This window comes from Pseudochaenichthys georgianus, unplaced genomic scaffold (genome assembly GCF_902827115.2).
Source record: "Pseudochaenichthys georgianus unplaced genomic scaffold, fPseGeo1.2 scaffold_684_arrow_ctg1, whole genome shotgun sequence".
NCBI classification, from domain to species: Eukaryota; Metazoa; Chordata; class Actinopteri; order Perciformes; family Channichthyidae; genus Pseudochaenichthys; species Pseudochaenichthys georgianus.
This window is the reverse complement of record NW_027263238.1, coordinates 81,617-95,000: the sequence shown is the minus strand read 5'-3', so window position 1 is coordinate 95,000 and position 13,384 is coordinate 81,617. Positions and strand designations below refer to the sequence as shown.

Below are 13,384 nucleotides of genomic sequence, written 5' to 3'. Positions count from 1 at the left end.
CTAGCAAAAGTGCCAATATAGGCCAACATGTTCCATTTCAGATGGAAGAGCCGATTGCACTCCGATTCCAAAAAAAGGGCTACAGAGTTTGATTGAAGGGCAATCGAAACCACCCTTCTCTAGGCTTTCTCGTTTTGCCATAGTTCTGGGGTGTTCGCATTTACTCAATGAATCAAACCTGGAGGTGAAAGGATTAATACACCCTAAAATGCTACGGCCCAACAGGTGGCTAAAGCCCAGGTAAAACACTCTGTCAGGAGTGGGATTTGAACCCACGCCTCCATGTGGAGACCAGACGTCCCTTTGCTCAGGAAGGAGCCAGTCCTTGAGTCTGGCGCCTTAGACCACTCGGCCATCCTGACACAAAACCAATATTTCTATCTAAAGTTTAAAATGTGTTTTTAAAAACTAAAAGTGGACAGACTCATTGGTGACTTAGATAATCAACGCCCATTGAGCTATTCATCATATATTTTGGATCAGCTCCGTTGTTCCCCCGTTTTTAGAGATGTGGGTAGGAGGACAAGAGAGAGGGTTTTATTTTCTGACACTTTGTGAGTCTCCTGACACACACATATTTTTGTATAAAAGACACCCAAAAGTGCATTTTGCATGATAGGTCCCCTTTAATGTCCTCCCCATTGAGTGATACACCCTCACTCACAGAGCTGCACTGAGAGGAGGAGCAACACTGAAACACGAGAGCTTCAACTTCACAGAAACGAAAGTGAAAGTTAGTGTGAGCAGAGCTGCAGTCCAGACCGCGTCTCTGTTTCTCTGAAGAACCAACTGAATCCAGCAGCTTCTTCTCAACAACACAGCAGCACCTCTGCAACCTCAGTGAGTTCACTGCAGACACAACGCCTCACTGAACACGAGACAAAGAACAGTAACTGCAGCTAGCCCAGGCCTGCTAACAGCTAACTAGCCTAGCTCAGGTTGTTTGAGAGGTCTTTCTTTGTGTGTAGTCTGTAAAGGCACAACATTGACATTGTACAACTTATTTAACTGTTATACACTTTGGTCAGCAGCCTTGATCTTATCACCCTTTAGTTTTTAGAATATCCTTACTTATACTTGAAGAATAATATAGCAATTTAATAAATATACAACTAATACCTTAGTCTCAACTTCACTGTAGTTACTTACTGCTGTCCGTCTTCTTTCTTTTTTTAATGTCAATGTGGGGTAAAAGGTGGATTTACAAATGGTTAAGGACTGGGAAGTTTTATGATGTAGTGGTGGGAATTTTTAGAGAATGTCTAACATAATGTATGGGTAGGATAAGCAGACAGTTTTCTTTCTTCTACGCAGTGGGAATGTGAGCTGTGTTCGGGGTGCAGACCCTCTTTATCCTCTAAGGATGAAGTTGCTCTGTTCCTGCATTTTAGATCGTATTTGACTTTCTTTATTACTTTGTTCAATATAACAAAAGAGGAACTTTCTACATGACTAATTTATCAGTTTCTCAGAAGGGAATTCTAATTTCTGCCACCAGCAGCAAAGCTGATAATTGACAATGTTTCAACATCAGGTATAAACTCAAAACCTAAGGAATTCCTCTCAGGGTAACTTTTTAAGAAGCCCTGTTATGCTATTAGGGTCTTTCCCTTTCCTGTTGGGTTCTATAGGTTTCTGTGCATGTAAATGGTCTGCAAAGGCTCAAATCCACGTGTTCCCTCCAGAGGCAGTTTCTTCTCTTTGAATAACTAACAGGCAGCTAATACACATGCTGCAGTCATTTAAAGGTCTCCTATCATGTAAAATGCACTTTTTTGTCTTTTATACATAACGTGTCCCCGGTGTCCCCCCCGTGTGTGTCCCGTGTGTCAGGAGACTCACAAAGTGTCAGAAAATAAAACCCTCTCTCTTTTCCTCCGTATCCACATCTCTGAAAACGGGGAACAACGGAGCCGATCCAGATTTGCTGCGTCATGACGACATTACTAAAATGTGGGCGGGCTTTAGACCCACGGGCCAATCAGAAACGTTGCTATCAGAAACAATGAGATGTTTTCTGGAAGTAATATGGTCTGTGTTTACATTAGCATGGCTAACACTCAGAGCTAACCTGTACCGGAGAGAGTGGCCGTTTCTCAATCTCGAGGATACTGGCTTCCAAGCCAATATTTCAAGGATTCTACATCATCGAGTGCCGCCGAAGGACTGTTCCAATCTCCAGCACACTTGGAATTCCACCGAGGCCGCGTCCTTGGTTTGGGGGAAATTTCGAGGCTGCACATGGGTAGACTTCGCGTCCTTAAAATCCCCACAATGCTTTGCGCACGGACCAATTTCAAAAACCCTTGTGGAGAATGGCTGAACCGACGCAGCACACATTGAAATGTAAGTATTTAGTGGCGTAGAACATGTGTTGGTAAATATGTGACTTTGTTAAATGTGTTATCACCAAAGATGTGTTCCTGAAAGTAAAGCGAGTTCATAATTAGATAGACATCGTGAGGTATTTATTTTCGGTACAGTTTATGTTGAAACCGTTAGAGAGAGTGGCACACTTGTTAGCCTGTTCCATTCTTCTTCGTTTTCCGAATCCGTGGCTTGGAAGCATACTTGCTTCGTTTCTGAAGGAAGTGACTTGGAAGTACGCGACTACCAAGCCAGCATCCCCGCGATTGAGAAACACCCAGTGTGTGTAAAGAAGCAGGAAGTAAAAAGGAACTCACCTTGTGGTAAAGAGAGAGAAAGAGTTTGTGCTCCATACTCTTTCAGAGAGAATGCTTGATGTGGTTTGGAACATGATGTGGAGTTTCATCACGCCAGCATTTAGCTGAGTTTCTGCTGGGAGAATTCTCTTGCATGAACTCTCCTCTATTTTTTATTTTTTTTAAAGCTACTGTCTCAGAATCAGCACTTTAGCAACAGGGCTGAAATAGAGGGATATGAGGCTAGAATGGTTGATCTGTTTGGTATTTTGAGCAAAACACTTCAGAGACAGGTTTTGTATAGATATGGCCGTATAACATATTGTTCAAATACAGAATAATATGTGACTGGTAGCAGGCAGGGATCAGAGGCTATGATTACATATATTGTGATGCATTATGCTGCGTTCACACCGGACGCGATGCACATTTTCGCTCTTATCGCATCGCTCTAGTCACTCGAGTTTCACCGCGGCTGTCAGCTGTGTTTACTCGCATCATTCAAACAAGACGCGCTGGCTCGGGGGCTACAACTACAACAAAATTAACATATTTTACCATGATTACATTGTAATACACGTTTCTAAATGATGCCGAAGTAACAACATACTGATACCGGTTAGTAAAAACCATGAATGAATGCTTTGACAAGATGGCAGAGAAACACCTTTTAAAATGCGTGTTTTCTGAATGGAAATCGGCTAAGCTAACGTTGTAAATGCTCCGTCCACACTCATAACAACGGCCTACAGACATAAATAAACCAACGACTGTATTCACCATGACACAGACAGTCTGTGGTTTGTACTTGTTTAACTTTTGTCTAGTTTCTGAACAGATATGAGGAGCTGTGAGCTCTGAGTGCTAACAGCTAACGGCTGATGTTTTCATTTTGTGGTTCTACGTCAGTGACGGCAGGCTGAGATCCTCAACGCTGATTGGCTACCGGGAGATCGCGTCACGGGAATTTGACGCTCGAGTTCAAATAATTGAACTCGAGCGGTTATCGCGGACCCCTCCAATCACCTCAATCGCCGCAACATTCGCATCAACCGCTTCATGCTTGCCGTCGGAGCGAATTCGCATCTGTCCGCATCTCTGCATTGACTTTACATGTAATCGCACCGCCCCCAAACATCGCATCGCGTCCGGTGTGAATTAGGCTTTCAAAAATAGTCCATAGACTTTTACTGTGACTGAACAAAAAGTGGTTTTGTGTTGTTTATGGGCCACAGAGTTATAGCAGGAAATTCAATTGGCCTCTTAAGCACTGGGCCTATCTTTCAGGCCTCAGGCTCGAAAATTACATGCCCAGAATTAATGACTATATCTTCACTTCTAAAAGGGGCATATTATAGTTGTCAATTAACTACAGGGGTCCCTCAGGGCTCTGTTCTTGGTCCCCTCCTCTTCTCCCTGTACACAAACTCGCTCGGGTCTGTCATTAGCCCGCATGGTTTTTCATACCACTGCTACGCTGACGACACCCAACTAATTCTGTCCTTCCCCCGCTCAGAGACCCAGGTCGTCGCACGCATCTCTGCTTGTCTAGCTGACATCTCTCAGTGGATGTCTGCTCACCACCTCAAGCTCAACCTTGACCAAACTGAACTGCTTTTCCTTCCGGGAAAATATTGTCCCACTCTTGACCTGACTATCAACATCGGCACCTCTGTTGTTTCCCCGACTCAGACTGCAAGGACTCTGGGTGTGACCCTAGATAACAACCTGTCCTTCACGGCAAACATCGCTGCTACAACCCGCTGCTGCAGATACACGCTTTACAACATCAGGAGGATGCGTCCCCAGCTGACCCAGAGAGCCACGCAGGTTCTGGTCCAGGCTCTCGTCATCTCACGCCGAGACTACTGCAACTCCCTCCTGGCTGGTCTGCCTGCATGTGCCATCCGACCTCTGCAGCTCATCCAGAATGCAGCGGCTCGTCTGGTCTTCAACCTTCCTGAATGTTCCCACACCACGCCGCTCCTCCGCTCCCTCCACTGGCTTCCGGTAACTGCTAGAATTCACTTCAAGACCCTGGTACTTGCGTACCATGCTGCGAATGGATCTGGCCCTTCCTACATCCAGGACATGGTTAAACCGTACACCCCAGCACGTGCACTCCGCTCTGCATCAGCCAAACGACTCGCTGCACCCTCGCTGCGAGGGGGACCCAAGTTCCCATCAGCAGAAACACGTGGGTTTGCTATCCTGGCTCCAAAATGGTGGAATGAGCTCCCCATTGACATCAGGACGGCAGAAAGCTTACACACCTTCCAGACTGAAAACTCATCTCTTTCGACTCCACCTCGAGCGATAGAATTACTAACAAAGAACTGCTAACAGAGCACTTATACAGTATACTAACAAAGGACTGGCTTATCTATAGCCAGTTGAGTAGCACTTGAAATACTTGGCTCTATGAAACCTGATGTACTTTATGATTCTGTTTTCTTCAAGGTTGTGTCTTCCTGGTCGAACGCACTTATTGTAAGTCGCTTTGGATAAAAGCGTCAGCTAAATGCAATGTAATGCATATGAATAATCTTGTTATCAAAGCAATGATACACCTGTGAGTTGGCCGTAGACCACATTATTTATAGTGAAACCTTGAATGATGGGATAGTAGCCCAAAACCTTTAGGGATCCAAACCACAATATATCATAAGTACCCTGTGTCAGGATAGATGCAAATGTAGTGAAACTTGACATTATGTAGAGAGGCTTAGCACAGGTAGGTCCAGGCAGACTCACCTTTGGGTACATTTGGTTACCATCAGTGCCATTTGACCTTTCTCAGGTAACACACTGTAAAACTCATTTGTATTTAATTGAAATATCACTATAGGTATTCATTCCATCCAAATACAACTGTTTTTGACCTTTTTTTTAAAAAATCACCCAGACCTCAATACCCTTTTTGACCACAAAGCCTAGGTCTGCAGTTGCCAGGCAGACCTGCATTTTGGAGGCCCTTCCTCTGGAACCCATTGGTCGATTTGGGTGATTGACACCTCTTTGTAACCGTTAGGGCGGCTTGAATTTTGAATTGAGCCGTCCCTTATAGATACTATCTCTTTACGTATGCACACGCACACAATTTTGAATTGCGCTGGCCATGGGATGCAAGATGAAGACAACTCCGGCTCCGGGTCGTCTGCACGCGCTGGGAATGCTGGCGTAGGATCGCTCTCTAGGCAAACCCATGGCGCCAACGTCAAGGCTCGCCGGCAGTACACTTTGTTCCATCACAGGAACACGCTTTGCTGGCGGCGAAAATAATTCCACCAGTCTCCTTTGCCCCTCCAACAGAGGGATGTCCTTGTCCTTTTTACTTTTCGTCAGTTCAATCGATAAAAACTCTCGATCTTCTCTCGAATTATTATTATTTGTGGACGTCCTCAGCTCGAGTTCAGGGCGCTCCGAGCTGAATAAAGACGTCAAAGGACGGCAAGACGCCCGCCTGGCGAAAATGCTGGGTTCAACTGTAAAGTGATCTACATGTTTAACACATTATGGATAGTATTTAACTTTTAAAGCAAGCAGTGAGCTTTTAGTGTCAGCTTTATTACATCCTGTATGCATAACGTATTCTCTACGATTTGTTAAAACGTTGTTTTTTTTTCCCATTTTGTTCTTCCAGACATGTCTGCTGCCAGCTGTCTGCTGACTGAAGATCAGTTTCTGTGCTCCATCTGTCTGGATGTGTTCACTGACCCAGTCAGCACACCATGTGGACACAACTTCTGTAAAGCCTGCATCTCTCAACACTGGGATATTGCTGTCCAGTGTCAGTGTCCCAACTGCAAAGAGGTGTTCAACATAAAGCCTGAGCTGCGCGTCAACACCTTCATCTCTGAGATGGCTGCTCAGTTCAGACGGTCAGCTCAACAGAAAGCCAGCAGCAGCAGCTCAGAGCAACACGTTGTCCAACCAGGAGAAGTTCCCTGTGACGCCTGCACTGGAACCAGACTGAAGGCCCTGAAGTCCTGCCTGGTGTGTCTGCAGTCCTACTGTGAGACTCACCTGGAGCCTCACCTGAAAAACACAGGCTTAAAAAGACATCAGCTGATTTACCCTGAGGAGAACCTGGAAGGCAGGACGTGTGTGAAGCACGATAAACTGCTGGAGCTGTTCTGTAAGAGCGACCAGGTGTGTGTCTGCATGCTCTGCACTGTTTCAGACCACAAGATGCATGACGTCGTTCCTCTGAAAGAAGGATATGAAGGAAAGAAGGCTGAGCTGCGGAAGACAGAGGCTGAAACTCAGCAGATGATCCAGAAGAGACGACTGAAGATCCAGGAGATGAATCGCTCAGTGGAGCTCAGTAAGGAAGGAGCAGACAGAGAGATAGCAGATGGTGTTCAGGTCTTCACCGCTCTGAAGGAGTCTGTTGAGAGAAGCCAGGCCGAGCTCATGGACACCATCAAAGAGAAGCAGAGAGAGACAGAGGAACAGGCTGAAGGCTTCATCAAAGAGCTGGAACAGGAAGTCTCTGAGCTGGAGAAGAGAAGCTCTGAGGTGGAGCAGCTCTCACGCTCTGAAGACCAGCTCCACCTCCTCCAAAGCGTCACGTCCCTGAGCGCTGCTCCACCCACCAAGAACTGGACAGAAGTCAGGGTCCGTCCACCTTCATATGAGGGGACTGTGAAGAGAGCTGTGACTCAGCTGGAGGAGACGCTCAGGAAACAGATGAAGAAGCTGCTCGAGGTCAAGCTGAAGAGGGTCCAGCAGTACGAGGTGGAGGTGGAGCTGAAGAGGGTCCAGCAGTACGAGGTGGAGGTGACTCTTGATCCTGATACAGCACAACCCAAACTCATTCTGTCTGCTGATGGAAAACAAGTCAACTGTGGTGATGTGAAGAAGAATCTCCCAGACAGTCCAGAGAGATTTGATTCTTGGGCTTGTGTCTTTGCAAAGCAGAGTTTCTCTTCAGGGAGATTCTACTACGAGGTTCAGGTCAAAGGGAAGACTAACTGGGATTTAGGAGTGGCCAAGGAGTCGATCAACAGGAAGGGAAAGATCTCACTGACTCCTCCCAAAGGTTACTGGACGATATGGTTGAGGAATGGACATGAGTACCAAGCTCTTGCTGGTCCTGGGGTCCGTCTCTCTCTGAAGTCTCAGCCTCAGAAGGTGGGGGTGTTTGTGGATTATGAGGAGGGTCTGGTCTCCTTTTATGATGTTTATGCTGCAGCTCTGATCTACTCCTTCACTGGCTGCTGCTTCAAAGAGAAACTCTACCCATTCTTTAATCCTTGTAACAACCAAAGTGGTCAAAACTCTGCCCCTCTGATCATCTCTCCTGTCAATCAGCCTGAGCAGGCATCACCTCAGTAGACCATTTGATTTTAAATCAGGTTCAATATAATTTAAAGGTCTCCTATCATGCAAAATGCATGGAGGAGACCTTCAATGTTATAAATGTATATGTTTAGGGGATGGGCGTTGTATACACTGTTTTATCAGATTGTGATCATTGCATCTTTTTCTGTAAATGTTTTCACTGAAACAGCTCACCAATTCTAACAAATCATTGAGATTATCTGATGAATTCTGAAAACTGCATTACCTGCCTTTGAAACTGTAATATCATAGAATAAAAGCATGTGAAATATGTATATGTACTTTTCTTACTTTGTGCCAAATCTATCACCATGATTGTCTAATCGTTGTATACCTGATTGGTCACCTGAATATGTTCTTCAGAAAAAACTGGAATCAAGCCTAAATATCTTTCTACCTTTTTCCATTTTTTACACCACAATTAAAAACGTTTTTACAAGAGTTTGCGAGAGATATTATTTTTGAAAGAATTTGCAAGAGTTCCTACCCGGCAGGTCTCTTTTGAGAGAGCGAAACGTCACAGATTACCCGTCATGCCTGGCTGTCAGAGCAGAAGTACCCGTATGTGCGCTCATAGAGCATGCGCCCCTTAAGCCCCGCCTCCTGACATTAAGCCCCGCCCCCAAGCTCCCACTCTAAGCTCACTAGAATGAATGGAGAGAGAAAGTAATAGATTCGACTTTTAGTGCATTTTAAAACTTTAAGGACCGAATGATTTTATTAAGGGCTATAAAATTGTTCGTAGTTTATTTACTTTAAAAAATAATCCAGCGATTTACAGACATCTCTTTCCACATGTGAACAAAAGTATTTTGGGCCTGGTGACGTCACGGACTGATACGGAAGTTGCAGTACCGCCGTTTGGACACAACGAATATTGGGCACAGAGTCCGGCGCACTTCCTGGGGGCTTGGCTCAGTGAGGTAAAATAACAAAACAATAGAGCATGCTGGGAGTTGAACCACTGACCCTCAGGTTGGAAAACATCCATTTACCATTAGGTCACACACACATATTGCATTAACATCTCTTACATTAAAAGCTACCTTCAAGCTTTATAATCTGTTCAAAGGTATTTTACCTTTAAGTTACAATGCAAACATTTTAAATATTGTACACTTTGACATGAGGAGGAGAGGACTTGACAGAGGAGATATTATAAAAACATTTGTTGAAACTCATCACAGGAAGTCCAATTTCTTACATGTATTCAGAAAAACAAGAGGCGCTTTCACACAGGAGTGCTTTTCCCAGGAATAGTTCCGATAGTTTTTGAGATTTTGCTTTCACACCAAAAAGATCTGGAACTAGAACTTAGTTCTCGGGAACTTTGAAATACAACACCCACTGATCTATTTATCAAAGTTTAGAAATTCAGAAGGAAGGGCCCATTGCATTCCGATTGCAAAAAAAGGGCTACAGAGTTTGATTGAAGGGCAAACCGAAACACCCTTCTCTAGGCTTTCTCGGTTTGCCCTAGTTCTGGGGTGTTCGCATTTACTCAATGAATCAAACCTGGAGGTGAAGGTTCAAGGTTTTGAAACAACTGGTCTGAAGGACCAGCAGCAATATTTTTGAAATATATTCTTTGACACACAGGAAGCCAGTGTAAAGACTTCAGAACAGGAGTGATGTGATCCACTTTCTTAGTGTCAGTGAGGACTCGAGCAGCGGCGTTCTGAATCAGCTGCAGCTTTCTAATAGATTTTTTAGTGAGACCTGTGAAGACAACATTGCAATAGTCGACTCTACTGAAGATAAAGGCATGGACAGGTTTTTCCAAATCCTGCTGTGACATTAGTCTTTTAATCCTAGATATGTTCTTTAGGTGATAGTAGGCTGATTTAGTAACTGTTTTAATGTGACTGTTGAAACTCAGGTCAGAGTCCATGACTACACCTAGATTTCTGGCTTTATCTGTTGTTTTGAACATGGCACACTGAAGCTCAGCGCTAACTTTTATACGTTCTGACTTGGCTCCAAAAACCATTACCTCAGTTTTATCTTTGTTTAATTGGAGAAAGTTCTGACTCATCCAGTCATTGATTTGTTCAATGCACTTACTCAGTGTTTGAATTGGAGCATAGTCTCCTGGTGAAATTGTTACGTACATTTGTGTGTCATCTGCATAGCTATGGTAACTTATTTTGTTGTTCTTCATTATCTGAGCCAGTGGTAGCATGTAGATGTTAAAGAGAAGAGGCCCCAAGATGGAGCCTTGAGGAACCCCACATGTCATATTTGTCAACTCAGATGTGTATTTACCTATAGAAAGAACATTGTTTCTGCCCCTTAAGTAGGATTCAAACCAATTTAGAACTGGTTCCGAAAGTCCCACCCAGTTCTCCAGTCGGTCTAGTAATATGCTGTGGTCAACAGCGTCAAACGCAGCACTGAGATCTAATAATACTAACACTGAAGTTCTGCCACTGTCTGTGTTTAAGTGGATGTCGTTAAAGACCTTTTCAAGAGCAGTCTCAGTGCTGTGGTTTGGACGAAAGCCTGACTGGAACACATCGAAACAGTTATTTAAATGCAAGAAATTACTCAACTGTTGAAAAACAACTTTTTCAATGATCTTACCTAGAAATGGGAGGTTTGATATGGGCCTGTAATTGTTCATTACTGAAGCATCTAGATTATTCTTTTTTAAGAGCGGTTTAATGACTGCAGTTTTCAGGGCCTGTGGAAAAATACCTGAGTGAAGAGATTTGTTTACTATATGAAGTAGATCTGAGGCCATGCAAGGCAAAACATCTTTGAAGAATCCTGTTGGAATAATATCAAGGCAGCAGGAGGAGGACTTCAGAAGTTGAATAATGTCCTCTAGGTTTTTATCATTAATCTGATGGAATTGTGTCATGATGTCTGAATTGATGTTAAGTGGACACAGAGACAACACATGTGCTGTTCCTGATGCAGAGGCACTGACTGCTTGTCTGATTTTCTGAATGTTATCAGTGAAGAAGGCAAAATCATTGCACGCCCTGGTGGATAGAAATTCAGAGGCTACTGACACTGGGGGGTTAGTTAGTCTGTCGACGGTAGCAAACAAGGCACGTGCGTTGTTGTTTTTTTTGGTAATGATGTCAGAGAAGAACGATTGTCGTGCGTTTTTCAATTCCAAATTATAAAGGCCAAGTCTCTCTTTATAGATTTCAAAGTGAACCTGGAGATTTGTTTTTCGCCACCTGCGTTCAGCTTTTCGACATTCTCTATTTTATGTTCTCACGGTCATGGCCTTTCTCCATGGAGATATTTTCTTCCCAGTCACTTCCTTTACCTTAGTTGGAGCAATGGCATCTATAACATTTTAAATGTTTGAATTAAAATGATCTACTAGCTCATTTACTGAGGTGTTAGCAGGGGCAAGTGTGGAAGAAAAATTCTGAGTAAACATTTCCCTAGTATTTTCAGTTAAACATCGCTTTGTGGTTACCTCTTTTTGAACACTTGTGTGAACAGAAATAGAGCTCTCAAAGAAAACACAGGAATGGTCAGACAGCGCAACATCAGTCACCACAACCTTAGAGATATTCAGACCCTTTGAGATAATTAAGTCCAGAGTGTGCCCCTTATTGTGCGTGGGCTCCGTCACATGCTGAGTCAGTCCATAGCTATCAAGAACACAAAACAGTTCTTTAGCCCCTCTGTCCTGGGGGTTGTCAACATGGATGTTAAAATCACCAACAATGACTAGACGGTCAAAGTCAATACACACTATAGACAGCAGTTCAGTAAAGTCATCACAAAGCTTGCACAGTATTTGGGTGGTCTGTAGATATTTAGGAACAGAGCTCGAGAGGAGCATTCCAGCTGAAGGGCCACATATTCAAAAGAAGCAAAGTTCCCATACGATGTCTTCCTGCATTGAAGGGAATCACTGAACAGAATAGCAACTCCACCCCCTTTCTTATGCATTCTTTCCTGACTCATGAAACTAAAGTTGGGAGGGGTTGATTCGATAAGAACAGCTGCACTGTTATTTTGTTCAATCCATGTTTCTGTTAAAAACATAAAATCCAGATTGTGCTCAGTGATAAAATCATTGATTAAAAATGTTTTTCCTGCCAAAGACCTGACATTTAATAAAGCTAGTTTAAGTTCGTTGAACACACTATCAGTCAGGTTTTTTGTAACAAGCTGTGGCTGACATGGAATCACTGCTACATTAGATAAACTGTATCTAAGATGATTCACCGCTCTTAATCTATTACCTATCAACACAGATATCGGCAAAGCCACTGGCAGGCAGGGCCCCGGCATGTCCTGGAAAGAGTTGAAACTGCCACACGCCCTTGAGCCTGGACCCCACACATATCAGTGAGAGTTTGTTGTGTTTTGTACACACACATCCTTATCAGGCTTCGGAGACTGCAGATGCTTTCTTGAAGGGAGGGGAGGTGGTTGACATACGTAGGCACGGTGATGAAGACGGAGGAGATGGTGCGCGTCTCCGCGGTGATTTTGGTGGGCGTCGTTGAGGAGCGGGGGTAAAGGACATGCTGCCAGCCCTGCGTATCACCTTAGTTTGGTCTTTGAACTCCAGGAAGGAATCGGTGCCAACCCTCTGTATCTCCTTCATGTGTTCAACGATCTCCAGGAGGGTGGGCGAGGGTGAGAGGGTGAACGGAGTATCCTCAAAGGCGTTGACAGGGAGGGGGGGGTGACGGGCGGTGGAGACTCCTCCGTGTGTCTCCTCCATTAAGTCCTAATGGAATATGTTTCTCCTTTTTTTTTACTACGGCTTTAATGAAATATAATCCAAATAAAAAGAGTACTTGTAATCAACGTTATAATGAGTTGTGTTTCTCTCTCTATCTCCAACATACTGACAACACAACGCTCTGTTGGGGTTAACCCCTCTCTTTGCCCTTGCTCTCATTTTGTAAACAACATACAGTTTGTGTCAGAGCCAAGGAAGGTGTTGCACATTTAGTGGAGCTGTGGTGATATCCTGGGATCAGGTATTAGGCAAGAGAGAGAGTGAGACTGTTTGATTTGACTTACGTACTCTTCAGCGTTCTTGGAGAGTGCATCAGAGCGTCACAGAGGAAGCTCTAAGAATGGCACATCGAGAAGAGGCTAGAACACCTGGCTAGGTGGCTATAGACCTTTCAAATCCCCTGATCAACATCCTGTCAGCTTTCAGGTCGGTCCTCCGGTTCAGTCAGCGCTTCATCTGTTGAGCAGAACCCCATTTTGCCAGTTGTGTGCTGTTGAATGACGTGTGCGATTATTTGTGTGTTAGTGTGTGTGTTTCTTAAATTGTGTGTATGTTAATACACTGCAGCTCGACAGCACCACCCTCAGGTTTGTGTGTTTATTTTTTTTACGATCAAATGTTTTACTTTTGGTTTGTCACTGGAGGAAGA

The 13,384-nt window shown here is 44.1% G+C and overlaps 1 protein-coding gene and 2 non-coding genes across 3 annotated transcripts in view; 1 reads left to right on the top strand and 2 right to left on the bottom strand.

The window, feature by feature from the left end:
* The window catches only part of trnak-cuu (transfer RNA lysine (anticodon CUU)), a 73-nt gene extending 72 nt beyond the window's left edge, over position 1 (bottom strand). The window contains exon 1 of the tRNA in view: position 1. This exon is cut by the window's left edge and continues 72 nt beyond it. This is a non-coding gene — a tRNA (tRNA-Lys).
* A 250-nt stretch (positions 2-251) lies between these two features.
* trnal-caa (transfer RNA leucine (anticodon CAA)) lies at positions 252-362 on the bottom strand. The gene is made up of 2 exons: positions 325-362; positions 252-297 (listed from the first exon to the last, which is right to left on the bottom strand). It is a non-coding gene; the product is annotated as a tRNA-Leu (tRNA).
* Positions 363-642: 280 nt separating this feature from the next.
* Positions 643-8,450, top strand: LOC117443827 (E3 ubiquitin-protein ligase TRIM21-like). Its single transcript, XM_034079665.2, has 2 exons — positions 643-840; positions 6,307-8,450. Exon 2 carries the CDS (start codon positions 6,309-6,311, stop codon positions 8,001-8,003), a length of 1,695 nt encoding a protein of 564 aa, XP_033935556.1. The 5' UTR covers positions 643-840; positions 6,307-6,308; the 3' UTR covers positions 8,004-8,450.
* Positions 8,451-13,384: the final 4,934 nt, after the last annotated feature.

Coding starts and splice junctions, on each gene's coding strand:
- LOC117443827 (XM_034079665.2), top strand. CDS start 6,309: ATGTCTGCTGCCAGCTGTCTGCTGACTGAAGATCAGTTTCTGTGCTCC.